The following is a 20482-nucleotide window of genomic DNA, read 5'->3' on the forward strand; positions in this document are numbered from 1 at the left end:
ATGCTATGATGTATTGAGATAAGTGGTGACGCCGAAAATAGCAGACCTACAAGCCCACAACGCGTCGCATCGCGACGCTTTGTGAGCTTGTAGATCTGCAAATGTCGACACGCGACACCATCGCACGGCGAAGTATAAATACGGCTTTTATAGAGAGTGATTTTAAAGATTACTTGTTTTTTGGTCAGTAGTGCATTATTGGTACCATGTCAAGTGAGCGCCTGCTGATGGAATGGATGTGTGCAAGCATTTTTTTGGCTCCACACATGATTGCTGCTAACTCGAACTTTTACGCTTGTGAGTTGTGACACAAGGTTATTACACTACAGTATCCTAATCCTATCCTACTAACGGTCTATTTTTTTTTTTTTACAATATTTATTTTATTTGGAAAAAGCAGTAGAATAACAGCATTTCTATGCATACATAGGACACAAGTGCAGTTCCCAGGATTTGTTTTTCACCCCTCTTCCCTCCCTCCCCCCTCCAAGTGACTCCATCTCCAGTGTCTCTGTGTCCTTGCTTTCTTCAGGACTACATATGGCATCAGGTCAACACTTAACAGGGGCAAAGGGCAATATCGCTTCAGAGTGTACATTTCAAGGAGAAAAAGAAGAAAGAGTGGGCAGACAAAAGAAAAAGACAGACAAAAGAAAAAGACAAAAAAACAACAACAATCAAGAAACGAAAGTATTTACAACATTGCTGAGGGGGACAAAAACAAAACAGCTTTGGATTTCGACCATGAGAAGAGGAAGGGTGTCTTAAACATTTTCTACAAAGATCATAAAGCAGGCTATTAGGACCAGTGAGATCACACAAAGTCAGCTCTCAGAGGGGCAATGTGTACTATCCAGTTGTTCCAAATTTGGTAGAAATTGTCTTGTCTAGTTCTTAGCATGTATTTTTAATTTTTCCATTTTGAAAATATCCAGGACTATTCCGTGCCAATCGTCCATTGTGGGTGTGATTGGGGTTAGCCATCTTCTTGTTATTGACTTTTTGCTGGCTGCCAAGAGCACCTGCAGTAGCTTTGTGTAACGGTCTATTCTTACAGCACGGACGGGCCCTATACAGGGGTGATGACATGGTTTACTTTACTAGATTCAGAAACCAGCCTGCCAGTTACACCAACATTTCAAACTTATTATATATGGACCCATATGGTGGACCCTATTGTAAACAAGTGTAATGCTTTATGGTGTCGTCCACAGACAGTTAACAGTTTTGTATTGAGTTGTGCTTGAAATGTACTGTAATTCTCCAATCTGTTAATAAATAGGCCTACTTCAATCAATCAATCCTTTTTTTTATCAGAGGTGTGCCCCCTCTACATCTGTCAAAATGATGGGATTATGCTGCAACACATTTGATATGAGTATCATGATATCAAGACATGAGATATGCATAATGTGCATGCCCTTAGTGCTATTATAACAATAGCACTGACACAGCACATTTGCAGTACATAAATATTGGAGATTTACCAGACATCACGTGTGTAATATACAAATGTACAGTACAAGACAAGCCCTGTGGGTGGTTCATTTTTTCCCACTAGCTGGTGGTTTTAGCGGTGAGACATTAAGACAGTGGCCTGAATGTTCATCAGACCACTTATTAATACCAGGCCTCAGACGAAAACAGTTTTTCCAGCATATCAACTATGTACCAGCATCAGTGATTCTGTTCATGCATATTCCGCACTCTTTGATGCATGCATGCATCCAGAGCATGCATACATTGACAATGACATAGTGTACAGTGTATTAATTCCTCTGCAGGCTTGCTGTCTTACAAGGAATAAACTTGAATTTAAACATTGTGAACTCAATGATCTACAAACAACTACATTCTACAGAAAATCTGGTGAGCAGCCAAGCAGATGCTTTTTAGTAAAATTATAATACTATATACACTGTTATGATATTAGCCCATGCACAGTATGTCTTAGTCTATGTACTTGAACTTGAGATACAGTGCACTTGATATGTATTGTGTACTGCCTGTACTGTAGCATACTTTATAGATAGGCTACGAGAGACATCTCGGCGGCAGCAAGGTCAGCCTTGCTGCAGTAGTCACGTTCTTCTGTCTCATATCTTATTGTCACGTCATTATGATCCGGCACTATATACTATATACTATATATGTTTGTGTAATAAACTTTGTGAACCTTAGCGTGATACTGTCTCGTGTCCGTTAATTTGTTCTCCCGGGCCCGCCGCCGCAGTCGCCGTACCAAAGGAATACTTCAACAGGATTGTCACACACCACCCAGCCTGCACACACTACCTGTCTGTCAGAACCAGACGAGGGTCCAGTACTTAGAGATTACAACACACAATATAGGAATCACTGGACAGGGAGAGAGGAGAGAAAGATGGTCAGGTGTCTCTGAGTGCCCATTTGGATCATCGCCAAGAACTGAAACATGGATGCATCATCTAGCTCCATCTAGTCTGGAGAATCATTGATCAGCAACCATTATACTTCATGACTGTGTTGCTCCACCAAAATAACTGATTTTCAAGTGAAGAACGGACCCTTGAAATCAATTATTTTTAGCAAGCAACACAGTTGCTTTGTTGACATCCCTGGTTGGGGCAAGGAATACAGAAGCCAGAGACAATATGTTTCTTCTAGCCAGTACTGTTTCTCTTTTGTAATTGCATTGAAAGAGAGAGAATATATATCATTATTATGAGCCTGCGATGAGAGAACAGGAAATTAATATACTTTCTAAGTATATATTTTCAGCTGGCAACCCAACAATCTGGTCTGTGTGGTGTACTGTGGGCTACTTAACATTTTGACTTTAATTTCTTTTTTGAGCAACACTCGATGGAACCACACCACAGTGACTACACAAAACAGTCACCAAAACAGTCAACAAAAGCAGTGACAATCCAACAGAAAGTTCATCAACACTGTTCAGCGTGTTATCCCAGTTAAAGGTCTCAACTGTCAACTTTGACCACTTCGGGTGACTGTCCCTCCTTGTCGGTGACCACTTCCCCTTTCCTTTTTTTGAGGCCCTTCATCTTACGTGTCTGCAGCTTGTTCAGGTCCTGCGTGTGCAGCCGGCCAAACTTGGTGCCGAAAACATCTTGGGAGATGTTCTTCTTCTTGGGCTTCAGATTTTTGGGGGTGAACAAATTCTACCAATAAAAGAATGATATTATCAATATCAGAAGACATATCACTGTAATAGACTCAAAGAAAGTTGCTATTATTCTTCAGGCCCCAAATCACAATACCTTAACTATGGAATCAAGCATTTCCCGTCAGTGTGTCGGGATGGAGATGTGGAGACCCTGATGTCATAGTAAGTGCAACCTGCTGTCGCAGTTAAGCCCATATATGGAGATCCCTGATGTCATCACTATTGGCCAGCAACTCTACATCTGACCTCAAACCTCAAACCCTTAGATCTCCATATATGGATATATTTCAGAACCTGTTCTGACATTCTATATTTTGATCCTTCCCCATCCATCCTTCCTCTTTGATGTCTCAATTTTGACTTATACCTGTCCATTCAAATTCCAAACTCTAGACGGGCCTGCCCCAAAGTTATTAGTGCAGCCGTGCCCGGCAGCCGGCGAAAACTAGAGTTCTCCACAGGCCTGGCCCTGCCCTCATCAAACCCGGTAGCGGGGAGAATGTCCCCGCTACCACCCTTAGATCTCCATATACTGTATGGAGCTGACCTGTTCTGACATTCCATGTTGATCTGACCTCATCAAACCCTGTACACTCAAGACATGCTCCTTATATGGCCAGTACAGAATTCATTCCATGTTGATCTGACCCCCCATGCCACGCGGATGTGTCACGCGTGCACGTGACCTTGGTCGCTTCTCGCCCTCAGGCGTCTTACTGGTTTAATTATAAAAAGAAACCTCAATGAATGTAATATCATCGGATATATAATTTATAGATTTGTCAAATCTGATCAGCAGCATTATTAAAACTAATATTGTTATTGTATAAAGTTGTAAATAGCACAATTAATTCAAGCGTGGCAACACTTAATGACTTGTTATGTGAGTTGCTTATTAATTAAATTGTTATTTAGTGTTTGTTGATCCATTTGGTAATTTCTTCATTTGTATAGGTTGGTTCTGAGATCACATGTCATGGGATGGTTATAGCACCACCCTTTTTGTCTCATTGTTTTTTTGTTAAAGACACTTGTATTGCACAAGCTGTAATAAAAATGGTTTAGAATATTAAGAATTTGGAGCCTCTAGTCTGGGTGATGCAGGGATAACGTTTCTACCACAATCTGTGTAACCAGGCACAGACATGGGCACAAATTAAATGGGTTTCTCCAGATAGCTCTAGTGGTCGTGTGAACTGAGCGGTGCAACTATATGTACTGTACTGTAGTACTTTGTGCTATTACTCGTACTGTACTGCAATGTACTGTACACTACTCTGGCCTCTGTGTGTGTGTGTCCTGAATCAGCCCAATCAGCATCAACTGCAGGGGCCGTACTCAGTCATAGGGACATAGAGACATACACACAAAGTCACTTGTAGGAGCGGTTGACACTGCTCAAAAAGCACAAGCACCTTATTGGCTCATCAGTCATCACCTGCATGGAAGCAACCTGGGTGGATACGGAAGAAGGGCCTGGGAAGAAAAGGAGCTGTCTGTCTCAGCATATCTTGGACTTTGTGTTACATGCATGGGTTACTGGGGACACTCGTGATGCTTTCTGCATAATCTCTTGGTCATATATTTGGTGATTTATTTTTTGGTGATTTTGATTTATTTTCAGACAAGGTACAGCAGAGTGCAACATATATACAGTGATGTGTATACTGACTGGTAGGCTGAAGGTTAGAAAGTTTGGTTAATGGTTATGTGTTGCCCCCTTGTGGTTCTTTGAGTTGCATGATAGGAAACATTTTAACATTTTAAATGAGCAGATTAAGCAATAAACACACAGTAAAAAACGGATTATTAAGTGAGTGTAGGATATTGCTATATTGATTGATTGACTGATGAATTTATTAACCGATTGGAGAATTACAGTACATTTCGAGCACAACTCAATACAAAACTGTTAACTGTGGACGACACCATAAAGTATTACACTTGTTTACAATAGGGCCCACGCCCATGTACAAATATACTCTATAGCCTATAGCCAAAAACAGGAAATCATCATAGAGGAGGTAAAAAGGGAAAAAAAAAAACATATACAGTGAGGGGAAAAAGGAGTGGGTGGGGATTCAGATTTACGGGGTCCAGTTTCGAATTGCAGCTGTCCGTAGGTGCCCTTTGAGAGCGGTTTTGTAGGAGTCAAGGGATTCCTATGTCTTAATGACTGTTGGTAGGGCGTTCCACATTTTGGTGGCATAGGAGCGAAAAGAATTTAGTCCCTGGTTTGTGCCGAATCAAAGATTTGCCTCCAGGATGGAACCTAGGTAGGTAGGTAATTTCATCTTTTCGTGTGATAATATTGTCACCAACTCTAATCAAGGAGTCATCAGCCTTGCTGAGATTACTATTTGAACCAAAGAGAATGGATTCAGTTTTTCCCAGGTGTAAAGATAGTTTATCAGCGTGCCAGGTGCAGATTCTACCGGGCTCAGAGCTGAGGGCCTTTTCAACCTGCAGCTTGTTCCTGTCCGAGACCAGCAGTGCCAAGTCATCTGCGAACAGGAACAAGTTGCAGTCACAAACTGATGTCATGTCGTTATATTACATATATTAGGCCCTAGTATGCTTCCTTGTGGAACGCCACAGCTCACTGGGAGAGGGGAGGGGGGGGGGGGGGGGGGGGGGCAGTGTTCCGTTCACCTCCACCATCTGTTCTCTCCCCTCCAGGTAGGATTGCATCAAAACCAATTGCTTTTAGCTTGTTTACCAGTATGGAGTGGTTCAGTGTCAAAAGCCTTTTGGAGGTCCAGCTTGACCATGCCGCAGTATTTGCCAGCATAATTTTTTTTAATTGATTGATTGAAAACTTTATTTAAAATTAAAAGGATACAGACACAAGAAAGCCGTTTCCCTGTTTCCGTTGTGGTCCTTTTGGGGAAAGGGGACATGGGGAGTAACAAAACAAAACAGACAAAACAAAAACAAAATACCATTTGTATTTTGCCCTGACCCTGTTCCTTTTGGGGAAGGGGGGCAGGAGACAAAAACATAACAAGAAACAAAAACACAAAAAAGGTGCAAAAACCCAACCAATAACCAATAAAAACTAATTTTCTTTTTTTTGGTCTTATTTTTTTTTTAACCTATTCTAATCTAAAAGGTCAGTATGGATTTAAAAAATGTAGGTCATGTTATCAGCCAACCATCTTTTCAATGTGAATTTAAAGTTTTCGAAGGAACTGATCAGCTGGAAGGCAATTAAGTCATTCCACTGAACTGCTGCCGAATATAGGAAAGATGATTTTCCCATATTGCTGTAAAAATGGCACCTCTTGTTTGATGTGGTAGCTCAAATAGAGTAGGCATGTGTAAGTGGAGTGGGATTATTGATTGTATCATTTGCACAGGATGTCAATTTGTCAAAGACTTTGATCAAAGACTTTGTCAAAGAAAAGTACATTACTAAGACCACAACAGTTATTTTTGAATTACAATATCAAAGACATGAACAAGGTTAGAAAATACAAAATTACAAATAATTTCCATGTTTTGACATTTCATATGCCTGTCTCTCTCTCTCTCTCTCTCTCTCTCTCTCTCTCTCTCTCTCTCTCTCTCTCTCTCTCTCTCACTCTACTTACAGAATATCCAATAACAAAACAAATACAGTGACATAAAAACATTTCAAATCATATTCCAACGGTTGACAGTATCTTTCATTTCATATTAAGATGAAATATATAATTATCTTTGTTTTGAAATTATTATAATAGTTTATAAGGCAACAGTAGGAAAGCACCATCAATACAACCACTTGGGTTTACACTATACAGTAAGTGACAGGTAGGTAGCGGCAGTTGTGCTGTTGCAGTAAAAGACCACAAACATAAAAGGGCCAAACATTGTTATAAAGACCTCAGGTGGCCTTCCTGAGCAGTTAAAGGAGATATATATTAGTATAATTAAGAAGTTTATATTCTGCAAAGCATCTGCTTATTCAATGTTTAAAAATATATAGGCCTATATCTATATGTGCAAAGAGTTGTAGCATAAAATGCTAACCACAATAATAGTCTTTAGACCAATCACTTTCACAGTATTACGCACAACATTTCCATAAAATTGTTTGCATAGTAATAATTTCCAATCCTTAAACAAAAACTAAGTCTGTGTGGTATAAGATATTGTTTTTAATGAACACTATGGAAAAAAACTACTTTAATTTATTACAAAATAAAATAAAATCTTTAAATATCATTACTGTGAAATTGTACACACAAATGCTACATTTCTTGAATAGTAACAATTATTTATGTTTTTCTGATAGCTCTAGCTGCCAAGGTCTCTCGCCTCGTGGTTACGAATGCCTGTTGTTTTTCATAATAGGCTGCCTCATTAATAAAAGTGGGATAGACTGTGCCAGTTCCTTCATAGTGGAGAGTCCTTCCATCAAATGTTTGGAACATAGGGTCACCAGGGTTCAGCGGTTCCCAGTCACAGTCCTGGAACGACAACAAGGAAAAAGGCTGAAGAGGGCCTTTGTGGAAACCCGACACCTTGCTATTGAAGGTGGTCTATTCTACTAAAGCATGATAGGACAGGAGGCAAAAGCTACACGCTACACACACACACACACACACACACACACACACACACACACACACACACACACACACACACACACACACACACACACACACACACACACACACACAAGCTTTAATTTGCACCCATAAGGGATGCAGAAACATGATTTGTTTTAGACCAATCAATCAATCAATCAATCAATCAATCAGTGGGCTATAAAAAAGCCATATATCGTGAAAAATACAACATCCAATCAACTCCAAATTGGAATCGCCTGTTGAGGGGCCTAGATGTATCTAGAGCACATCTTCAAACACGCTTTCACTTCTTCTGATAGGGGGCAGCACAAATGCTTCTTCTGATAGGGGGCAGCACAAATGCAAAAACCTTGAACTGTACAGTAAGTCGTAAAAACGCTTTTTCCCTCTGCAGCATCCTCGCATCCTGCCGGCCACAACTCATGACTGTCATCAGCCCTGAGTAGGCCACCCAGCCTGGATTATACTTTGATGCGCACTGGTGTAAAGTAGCCTAGAAATTCAGTTGTGAGCTCGTAGATTGATCATGTTCAGCGTGCGACACGATTGTAGGGAAAAGTATACTATAAATTAAGCATAAGTCACTGGAAATATTCTCAGATCCACCAGAGAATTTCCCTATTCATTATCAGAATAGTGAAAAGCAATTCATTATAAGAAACACGTTATTCACCTGTAGATTGGGGTGCACCATGGCAATGATGTTGCCGTTGGTATCTCTGGGATAGTCCATCCTCTCTAAGACTCTGAACACGTCTACGACACATGGAGGGAACTCCATACCTACAAAACACAGAAAACAGCAGCCTTGTGAGTCGTAGTACAAGCTACATACAGTCAGAGTCAGACAGTCAGTATCCTGCATTCTTAGAAATTGTCCTATGCTGGATGATTTTATTCATTACAACCGTGCATTTAATTTAAGTTAGTAAACAACAGCTGTCACAAATTATACATTTTAAATTAAATGTGTTTACAGCACACCAGAATTAATTTGCTCAGGCAAGACAGGAGATATGTGAGACATGTAAAGATTCAGATTGTCAATAACTCCACATACCACCTTCCTTTTAGATAGTCCGGGGGGGATAATATATGTACTGTCTTGTGTATTATGTACTGCATTTGTTTCACAAATCAGGAGTAGCGATGTATATATAGTAGCGATAATATAATGTCAATTACGATATATTGTGCACAATGTGCAGACAAGGTCAGCATTGCCAAATTAACCCCTTCAGGGTGACCTTCCACTCGGCATTGGTTTTCAATACATAATGCCTTACTTAGTGATAATAACAAGGCACAGAAAGTAAATTTCTTATCTCATAGAACCCAACCTATTGCTTCTTTGAACTTCATGCCTTTCATTTTTATAGAAGAGGACCATGCCAGAGCATTCATTAGCACCAGTGTGGTCCCGGGAATACTGAACCATTGGCACCCATGCTGATAACATGGTAACTAACCAACTTCCAACAAGCATGTCATTCACCAACAGGCCAGTTAGGGGCAGATAGACTGAAACTCACACTTGGCACAGTTTGCTTGTTTATATAAAATAAAAAGGAGGAAGGAAAACCTGCCTTATTGCCAATGCTGAAACGCTGTTCTCTGAATGTTTAACCACTGTTATCTGAATGCTGAAATAATGTTCTCTCAATGCTGAAACAAGGTTATCTGAATGCTGAAACAAGCTTATCTGAATGCTGAAACAAGGTTATCTGAATGCTAAATCAATGTTCTCTGAATGCTGAAACAATGTCCTTTAAATGCTGAAACGCTGTTCTATGAATCCTGAAACAATGTGCTGTAAATGCTGAAACGCTGTTCTATGAATCCTGAAACAATGTGCTGTAAATGCTGAAACGCTGTTCTCTGAATGCTCAAACACTGTTCTTCTGCTTTAGAAAATGGGGAGGGGGGCACCTGGGCTGCTGGGCAGCACATTGCCAATTGTGTTCGTAGGATCATCCAGTCAAGCTGGATGCACAGAGGAGGATTCAAACCCTATAGTCTCTGCAGTGGTAGGCAGAAACTTTTACATGTTACAAACTATGTGTACATTGCTTAGTTGTGTTGAAATTGAGAACGCACATATTAGGTTGACTGTTGCTAAAAAAGTTTAAAAAAGCCTACAAACAAAGTGCTTTACATGGTGCATTATAGTCACTCATACACACACGCACGCACACACGCACGCACGCACGCACGCACGCACGCACGCACGCACGCACGCACGCACGCACGCACGCACACACACACACACACACACACACAGATGCAACCATGTCAGTCACCAACCTGCTCATCAGGAGCAGTTAGGGGTTCAGTGTCTTGCTCAAGGACATTATGAAAGAGGAACCAGGGATCGAATAAGGAACCTTCTGATTTCTAGACGGCCTACCTCCTGAACCACTGCTGTGTATTACCACAGTCTCCCCTACCTTCATTAAACAGCTCAATGAAGTCTAGGGCATGTTTCAGAATGACCCTCATAGCTTCAAAGATGTTGCTCCTTAAAACCCCTTGAGGCTGAGGGCCAACCTCCAGACCTGAAATAAAACAAAATCCATAATTACATGCATTAAACTATTACGAATTTGTTTATATAACGGATTGGAAAGGGTGCTAAATGGGATGCCTAATGTACAGTATTATCTTGCTATAGATAGTCACAGGAGCAGTTTAAACAGACTTAAGACTCACCAATAGGGTGCTTGGCCACAGACCGTGAAGTTGAATATTTCAGAAGAGGGTGTTCATTCAGCAGAACAGGACAGTTAGCTGGAGCAATGGCCTTCTGCAAAACAAAAGTAGGAAAACTTTTAGAGATGCTGATACTGGCAGCAACATTACAAACTAAAAGTGTGCTCCTCTGAGCACAGATCCCCACCAAGCTGGGTTGCCCACCCACTGTACCCAGGGCTGTGTTGCGACCTGTTGTAGCATCACCTTGAGGCCGATTTGAAATATTTGGGATGGTCGTTCTTCCTTGGCCTATTGGGATTGTACATGCAAAGTTTCTCACCAATCGAAACTGCATTCATGATTTGTGGCGTTTTGTGCAAAACGGACCGCTGAAAGCCAATCGGAATGAAATCAGAAAAATCTGACAGATACATCTTGCTGAAACTGGCATCACGAGAGCATTCATTAGCACCAGTACAGTGTAGTATTTATCACTACAGGATCTCAGCGTATGAATACAACGTACATCTTTTTGCATTTTGCAAAGGTTTGTTGTTTACTAATTTCTCATAGCCATGGCTAAATATGTTAGGGTAACAGATCTTAAGTCAGTAAGAACCTTTGGCTGGCTAAACCTTGGATGAATGCATCACTTGTTCAATAAGTAGAGATAAGTAGATCATTATGTTGTGTTCATAGACTAGAGCTTCACCAAAGAGGCCTATACAATTAGTAGAACATTCACTTGCTAGTGCACACAGACTACAGTCAACCATTATTATTTTCCACTACTGTAATAGTCAGCACCACTCACTGACTGTGATATATTAGGTCATGGGTTGACTGCTTCTGAACACCTGTGGATGTGAGTTAAAAGTACAATATTTGTCGCTGAAGCTGGACTATTACTATAATGGTATCACCTTGATATAGTTCATCATCTGGAGGTTGAAGTGGTCTTTGGAACCTTCTAGAATCAGAGTGCAGCCCATATTAGAAGTAGTGTTGTGGAGATCAAAGATAACGTCATAGGCCTCTGGGCTGTCTTTAGGTCCAAACATCCTGTTGATCTCTTGGGCCCTCTGCACCTCATAGGGCAGGTCATCTCCACTTGGGGCACTATAGTGAACAAGATGAGAAAAATCTAACCGTCATAGAATCCCATACTTCTTGATAATGTCACCACCACTTATAAAGAAACTCAGACAAAAGAACAAAGTGCTATGATAAGTATGTTAATTATTGATGGAACGTTGATGCTAACCTTAACCTTGTCTACTCCTGTGTGGATGGTATCACCTTATGAAATTCATTGTGCCAGCCAAGAAAGACAATTTAAGAATAAAGTGTTTTGTTAGCATTCAAGACTTCAACAAAAGCATGCATGTCTGAACCAAAGAAACATACCTACTGTACATTTGATTTGAAGAACACTTGACTGAACAGTTCCATGTTGTGAACTTGTGAATAAACTTGACCATACCTGGATGTTCTCAATATTAATCTGCTCTCTTTGTAAAAATGAAGCATTGAAAAATAGTAGTAGTATTCAATTACACAAAGATTACACAAAATAAATAAATACAAATAATAATTAAAAAACAACTCAATTAACCTAACTAATATTGCATCATGCATACATACACACTGTGATGGCAGGGATCATCAAATCATTTGTTACACATAACCTACTGAATGAGGCCATGTGCACATTGAAGATGTGAGTAAGTCACGTAGGCCTATGTTTGCGTAATAGTTTATTTTCCGCTGTGGTGCACTTCATGCATGAAAGAAGCAACAACAACAAAACGTGGTCTGCTCTGTGAAGTCTGAACTGAGTCTGAACGCATTTAATCTATTTGTCACGTTTCGTTCACGTTTTCCCAGCTGGCTGACAACCATATGAGCGGCATGAGCCTCATCTGTGACCCACCCGCTGTGCGCTGCTGAAATTATTTTTTGCCTATTGTATTCTTAACTATTTACTAGTTAACCAACAACGTTGTCAAATTTGGGAGAATAATAGCCTGGTCACATTGCAAAGCAAGGTGCGTTCGGTTGAAAAACTATGCTTTGACTTTTCAATTGAAAAAATAATATAGGCCTATACTTTAAAGTTATAGTGTAGGCTATTATATAAATATTATATATGATTAGCCTATATATATATTTCAAACAACACCTGTGCTGTGATCCAGGTAACCTGTATAATAAATAAATAACAGGATCATCTTATTCATGACTCAGCAAGTGAGCAAGAGTGTTGTGACCGATAATAACACTTATAGGCTTAGGCTACATTTATTTATTCCAACATTTACCTTAGATTTTCGGTGGTGAATGCTCTGTTCAGATCCGTATCCACATATCTGGTGCATTTCTCCACTGCTTTGGGGTTGGTTATGAAGGGTCTCGTCTCAACCCCCTTCCTTTGGATTTCAGTGTCATTTTTGATCCACAAATTTACAAGCGTCACGCCTGACATCTCATTTCCATGCGTGCCTCCAAAAATAGCAACTCTTCTCGCCTCGTTGATACTGATGGCATTATTAAGTGAAGACATGTATGCTGGAACAGAAACCGTGAAATGGTGAAAAGAAAAAGACCACTGATAAGCTGATAAAAGTTTCTGGAGGTACTACAAAGCCACGGTGTCGTTTCTTAAATGCCCGCTGTGCGAGTACACTTACGTAATACAGCCGCTGGGGAATAATGGTCAGTCACCGTACATGTGTTGTGTTGTGGAGTGTGTGGATTACATGGGTTGTTGGTAGGCAACATTTCCTAAAAGGGTTGGGTTAAGGTTGTACCTCCCACTGACACCATGGACGATTCATCTTTGTCACGGATATGGGTCTGGCCTAAGAGCACAAATTCGTCTAATAGACCGTTATACATTTGCAAATGTAAGGTGGCTTGCTTTATTCAATTGGAAATACCATTACACATTTATAAACTGCTTAACTATCTCAGCTGATATAGACTACTCTAAACATTGTATGTCCAAAACTTCACTAGTTTATAGTAAATGGAAAAATAACCCAATTTAGTTTTTTTAGACACAAGCTCTTGTTAACTACCGGTAAATTACTTTTCATTGGTCAAATATTTATAAAAATCCAGAGACACTTAACCATTCGCTTGAACTTCACAAAATGAAATGGCAAGCTCACATGTTATGACAAGACACTTGCCATAACTGTACGCCAATAACTTGACAAGCATTTTGACCCTGAAGGTCAAATTTTGATTTACCCCCTGAGCAAACAGGCAGGTTTTCCAACAATTTCGCAAGATCTGAGGTTGAAAAAGTTACATGAATGAAAACAAGGTACATGTGTGTTCCAATGGATTGGAGACCAATGGATTAAATTGAGTTATTTAGACACAAGCTCTTGTTATTACTTACATTTCATTGGTTCAATATTTAGAAAACCCAGATGCACTTAACCACTTAACACACAACAAATCTGGCCCGTCTGAAACGAGTGGTGCTGTACGTTTGTACTCGTGCTGTAGTAGGCTTCTGTACAAGCCCTCCTCCCTGGCCTGTGTGTCTGTGCCATGCTATTGTGTGTGTGCTATGCAAATGCTATTTCCGTGCTCGGATGGACAGACAGACCCGGCCAGCCAGCCAGGGACACACATTGCTGTCTATAGGAGTGGCTAGCACCACTCAAAAATAAAACTCAGGGGTCATCGCCATGCTGGCTTGTGGAGGACACCTTTGTCACAGACATACAAAATTAGTAGACAAAACAGAGTTAAGGTGGTTGCACACCGGCCGCGTTTTTCGTTAAACAGATGGAGAAACGCCGCTAAAAATCCGAAAAACGTGTGTGGACCTTTAGGCCTAAATGATCATTACAGGACAATAACTGAGTGTACAAATTGAACCCAATGAACCCTTATGCATACATTCAAATAATTATCCTATTGTCCAATGGACTACTAATGTTCCATAGTGTCAGGCATATTCTGATGAAAACCTGGAGACTGACATTCAGTAATTAATTGGTTTTATGATCAAAATAACAAAATGGTGTAAAAACAAAATCTAGAATTTGCCATGGAAGGTGAAGTCTTGCCAGTTGCCATGTATGGACGTATTGATGACCCCTGCTGTTGTGACAAGACACTCTTGTCACAGCTGTACATCGATTATCATAGCCGTATTACATTATGTAACTTATTTCTGGTTTGACAAGCATTTTGACCAGATGGTCTCAGTGGTAGGCTGTTTAGAATACAAGAATGCTCGCCCCCAAACCTACTCACCCGGGTCAAATCTGGCGACCTCGGAAAAGTCAGATCCACGTATTCCGGTATAGGCAAGTTTGGTCATTAAACATTTTTTATTAATGAAAGAACAATTTATTTTAGTTCAGCATTTTTTCCAGATAGAGAAAGGCTTGTTTCTATTCACTTGGAATCCTCACTGATTATGGGATGTGATTGGCAGGCAGGTTTCTAAACAGTCTACAGCCCACCAATAAGACGCCGAGTGAGTAGACAGAAAAGATACAATCTATTAATGAGCATTAATAAAGGACTAATTATGTCAATATGATTGAAAATAGGTATTTTATATGCAATTTTTGATGCCTTATGATGCTTCTACTAGTTCCAAAACATACTTTCCAATCAAATTATTAGGAATACTTAAATGTAAATGATACATTTATTATGATCAAACAAAAATGTGGACCATTTTACAGTAATTTTCACAGAACATAAACTATGACAATTTTCTCCCTTTACATTATGACGGCCCCGTTTTTCCAACCTCAAACAAGGTTCAGAGGGCACAAAAGATATAAATTTATATAACATTCTTCAAATTAATCAGAGGTGGTGAATTACACCGTTATGTTATCTTCTATAAAATGACAAGATTGTTGGATACAGACCAAACATTTGGCCAGATGCCATCATCTCTATAATTTCTGTATAACTCAAAGAGTAGGGAGGCTTTCGCAAAATAAAGACATTTTACTTGATGATGTATTGTCATCCAAATATTTGCAAATAACACTTTGTGTGGCTTTTAGGCCTTTAAACAAAACTAAGTTGCACAAGGCAGATTCATGTCAAAAACTTGTTAAAATACACAAAGGCCTGGGCCATGGCTCAGTGGTCCAGGCACCTTGGCTGGTAATCCAGTCTGGCAGTGTGCCGCGGGTTCGACTCCCGATCCCGACGGCCTTCACTACATGTCTTCCCCCCATTTCCTGTCAGCCTACCGTCTGTCACTCCATAAAATAAAAGGCGAAAGCCACAAAAAACACAAAGAAATGACCGCCAATGTCCGAGAATACAAAATATGCCAAATTTAATCATTTATAAAAAAAAATACAAAAGTGGAAATAGTGGATCTACAAATCTTGTAGATTTGCTATTTCCACGATTATGACGAGTATGTAATAATTGTGAAGGGTTTCACATTCCATGTCGACAAAATATCTTAATTTTCTTTTTTCTTATATTTCTTCTTTTTCTTAAACGTTAGCCCAGTTTCGTTCAAGCTCATTGTTTCAGACACAGAGTTGCTCTGGTACTTGTGTGCCTCAAACTCCTCACCATTTTTAACAAAACTCTCCTCCAAACATAAACCTGTGAAGCACAAAAGCTGCTTATTTTTTGAAGCTATACCATTAGGTGCCACCACAGCCTCCTGAGAATCATCAATATTTTCCACGACATCCATATCAAAACCAGAAGTGCTTAGACCTGCTCTGTTTTTGCACTTCTTGCTCTTCTTCTTTTTAGCTGGAAAAGAGACAGTCGTTTCCTCATGTGCATTATAATCTTTTTCCACTGTGTCACCAAAAAGGAAGGAACCAGTCCCATTTGTTCCCGTTTTCTCCACAGATGCAGAGTGTTCATTTTGTACAACACCACAATCTACACGGTCAGTGGTGGATGTTTCACTCATTTTCTTGTTTTTCTTTTTCTTGGATGTTACTTCCACACCTTTAACAGAGGAACATTCAGTTGCTTTCTGGTTTCCATTGGTACATTTCTGAGAATCACCACTGGCCTTGATTTGTCCAGTGGTACACATTTCAGAAGTTCTTCTCTTCTGTGTTGAGGCATCATCAGAATGAATGGTACTTGACTCCTCCAAATGGCCTGTCAACTGCAAATCTAAAGCCCCGTGTTCTTTTTTTCTTTTCCTTTTTTTCTTTAACTGAGAATCATCTCCCTGAGTAGTTAGACCACATTGGGAAAAATCTACATTAATCTGCTCTTGTGCCGCTGTATCAACACGAAACAAGGAATCACTCCTCTTTCCATAAAGTTTGATTGCATGACTCTGTGATGGCCAAGGGTCTGCGCTGCTCTGTACCTGAGACAGCTCCTGTGTGATGTCTGCATTCACATTTGTGGCATTACCCTGACGTTGAGGTGCTCGCTGGCTTGGTGGATTAGTCTTCTTCAGTCTTGGTTTTGATGATGTAGCAAAACGGTTCAGTTTCTGACAGATGACAAAAAACAGGCGGTAGTTATCAGGACCAATTTTACATTTATTTTAAATGGTTCATTGATGCATGTCATCAGCAATTCATCAGTCATAGCAATGCCAAAACAGGGATTGGTCGGAGGGGCGATTCACCCGTTATCACTGTATTAAATATACGTTATCAGGACGTTGGAATATGGCCATACAGGCATACTAGACATTGTGGTGTTTGGCTGTATTCCCCCGGACTGCACGCATGCAGGGTGGTGGTGCAGACATAGCCTGGTCAAGGACTCCCCCTGCTGAACGAGTCATTTCCAACTCTATTGTCGGCGCATGGAAAGTAGGGGCTACTAATATATACTATTCTCTGCCTTTCGGGACGTAACTTGGACGGCGCTGAGTCAGGTCTGGTGGCCTTCGCAACGCTCGGCGCGTGGCTCAAGGCCACCAGACAGGCGCACCTCCGTCATTGACACAAAAAGCAAACGCTCCCATAGTTTCACTTCCGGATTTCCCAGTAGGTTGATTATCACATACTGGGGGTATTTCTAAGGTGCTGATTACGAACATTCTCTTGATTAAGGGGTGATAACAGTCGAATCGGGTGCGGGTCTCTCTCTCACACACACACACACACACACACACACACACACACACACACACACACACACACACACACACACACACACACACACACACACACACACACACACACACACACACACACACACACACACACACACACACACACACACACACACACACACACACACACACACACGGTGCAGAAAAGTGTCAGGTGTGATAGGAAAGTATCAGCAAGAATGAAAGGGAAGGTGTACAAGACGGTGGTGAGACCAGCTATTGTATGGTTTAGACTTTAGAGACGGTCGCACTGAGGAAAAGACAGGAAGCAGAGCTGGAGGTAGCAGAGACTAAAATGTTGAGGTTCTCTCAGTCAGTACAGGGAGTAAAAAGGATGGATAGGATCAGGAATGAGTACATCAGAGGGATAGCACATGTCAGATGTTTTGGAGAAAAAGCCAGAGAGGCCAGACTGAGATGGTTTGGACATGTACAGAGGAGGGATAGTGAGTATATCGGTATTAGGATGTTGAGGGTGGAACTGCCAGACAGGAGGCCTAAAGAAAGGCCAAAGAGAAGATTTATGATGTAGTGAAAGAGGACGTGAAGTTAGTTGGTGTGAGAGAAGGAGGCAGAGGACAGGGTGAAATGGAGGCAGATGATTCGCTGTGGCGACCCCTGAAGGGAAAAGCCGAAAGGAAAAGATGTATATTATTTTATATATAAAAAATTAATCTGTCTGTACACAGTAACTTTAATATTGGCCATGCTGTTACAATCTATTTTCACTGGCAAGCACGGTTGTATTTTTGAATCTATATATATATCTATCTATAGCTATCTATCTATCTATCTATAGCCAGATTTCTGTGTCCCATGGAATTGAGGATAAAAAGTGAGGACAGAAAAGTGAGCACTCCAATTGTGATTGTGAATGGACAGAATGTGATGATAAGAGCACCGCGGATGGAATGTGATGTACTGATCGACTGTATATAGACACCTTTTGATTATTCTTGTTTGCCCCGTTTATTATTATTATCGTTTCTTGATGCACCATGCCTTTCCTTCTTTGGTATACTACAGTACTTTTTTATCCTTCTTATCCTTAATTGTAATGTTGTAACCTCTGCTGTGCTGCTTCTGGGCGACTGATTTCCCCCTGCAGGATAATAAAGGTATCCATCTATGTATGATGATGATAATAATAAGTGTGATTCTTTTGAGTGGTGCAACCACTTCTATAGACAGCTATGTGTGTGGCTGTGTCCCTGTGTCTGAGCACGAAAATAGTGTCACTGTTGCACAGCCTAACACAGGCACACACAGGCAAGGGAGGGATTGTACAGTACAGTACAGTACAGTACAGTACACTTGTTCAGACAGGTCTGATTTTTAACATAACAAAAGTGTAGTCTGCGTGCAACTAGGGCCAAAAGTGCAAAACAGGGCTACAAGTCACTACAAGGTTTTATATAATCTGCTTACCACCACTTTGATGTCACCGTCATCTGCTATTTCATCCTCTCTGAAAAATAAAAACATTATCGTTCTGGACATCATTATAAGCAAAGAAAAAAGAAATAAAGATGGTGTTCCTCACAATGAACTTACTCTGACAGTGGAGATAAAGTCACTCCTTCATCTATGCATCTTCTTGGTAAACTTGGCAGCTGGGTATCTCTGCTTTCGTTGTGCTTTGCTGTGAGTTGATGTGTTTTAACACATTTAAAGAAACCTCCAATTACAGAGCTCTGTTAAAAAGTAAAAACAATCCATCATTCACATTAGTAGATAATATTTTGATTTTGAAAGTATTCAAACTGACTGACTGAAGAGGAAGGAAACCTTACATGAAGCTTTACATTGTAGTAGGACCTTAAACTCGTCCTTGGCTTGCGTATTCTCCTCTGTTTGCTTCTAGATGTGGATCTTTTATTGTAAATGCAAGGAAGGAAACCAAAAGAGTACCATCTCATTTTCCATTTCTTTTTTGGTTGGGAGTTGGACATGGACTTCTTTTTAACATATTTTGGACGTTTCCTTGCTCCGTGTGCAGACTGGGCTTGGAGAACAGATGTCACAACGCCCAAAGCATGCTGTTCATCTCTTGGACGTCTCTGTAGTCTGTGAGCTTTCTTCACTTTTGGTGTTGGAACTTGAGTTATGAACAGGCTATCCCCTGAGCCTGAGTCGCTGCAGATATTAGGATTATACGTTTAGTTGGTAACTTGGTCACATCAAAATATCTGTTCTGGTCATAGAGCATGGATGTACTGTACTGTTGTAGCCTTGGATCAAAACCACCATAGATACATTGTATCTATTTCGACATTTGCATTATCTAAAAGTCAGACTCGATCAAATGAATCTATGATAGTTTTGATCCAAGATTCCAAGGCTGTCAAACGTCAGATGACAAATTGTATTTTCAGACTAAAGGTATACTATATTCACTATTCACACACAGCGGCATTCTTACCTTTCCGCCTGAATTCGGTCATTCCTGGGGAACAGAGCAGCATTATCGAAAAACTTGGATATCGCGCGCGCAACATCTAGAGGTGCCGCCTCCAAAATGATTTGGGATTCTTCCCAGTTCCTCAAAGAAGCCTCTTCAGGGATACAGTCTACCTGAGTCCCAGGTGGAAAATTGTGAACCCCCGTCATATCACTATTCACTAAGCAAAACAATGGCGGTGTTACCGTAGCATTGAGTGCAGTAGAGATAGTAACGTTAGCTTATTTGGTCTTGGATTTCCTTGAAGTCACTCCAACAAACTAACAAAGTACATCCAGATGTTTTAATGTTGTAATCAAATAAGTCCGTTACGAGACCAACACAGGGTTAGAGGTTAGCATGAATATTAATCAACAAACTTGTTAAATCATAAACACACGCGGAAAGAAAGAATCTACCACGCTTGAACTCTGTGTAGAAGTGTGGCTACTACTGGAGTCAGTGGCTGCAAGCAACGGAAGCAAAACTATATCAAC

At 40.5% G+C, this 20482-nt stretch overlaps 1 protein-coding gene and 1 long non-coding RNA gene across 2 annotated transcripts; both read right to left on the reverse strand.

Annotated features, from left to right (window-relative positions):
* Window positions 1-6742: 6742 nt before the first annotated feature.
* Window positions 6743-13144, reverse strand: aspa (aspartoacylase). Its single transcript, XM_079507622.1, has 6 exons — window positions 12756-13144; window positions 11358-11553; window positions 10453-10546; window positions 10191-10298; window positions 8417-8526; window positions 6743-7620 (listed from the first exon to the last, which is right to left on the reverse strand). Exons 1-6 carry the CDS (start codon window positions 12995-12997, stop codon window positions 7429-7431), a joined length of 942 nt encoding a protein of 313 aa, XP_079363748.1. The 5' UTR covers window positions 12998-13144; the 3' UTR covers window positions 6743-7428.
* Window positions 13145-15101: 1957 nt separating this feature from the next.
* Window positions 15102-20478, reverse strand: LOC306927494. Its single transcript, XR_013790522.1, has 6 exons — window positions 19968-20478; window positions 19339-19681; window positions 19100-19239; window positions 18974-19013; window positions 15228-16912; window positions 15102-15189 (listed from the first exon to the last, which is right to left on the reverse strand). It is a non-coding gene; the product is annotated as an uncharacterized lncRNA (long non-coding RNA).
* Window positions 20479-20482: the final 4 nt, after the last annotated feature.

Source organism: Electrona antarctica (assembly GCF_951216825.1).
Source record: "Electrona antarctica genome assembly, chromosome: 8".
In the NCBI taxonomy this organism is placed as follows: domain Eukaryota; kingdom Metazoa; phylum Chordata; class Actinopteri; order Myctophiformes; family Myctophidae; genus Electrona; species Electrona antarctica.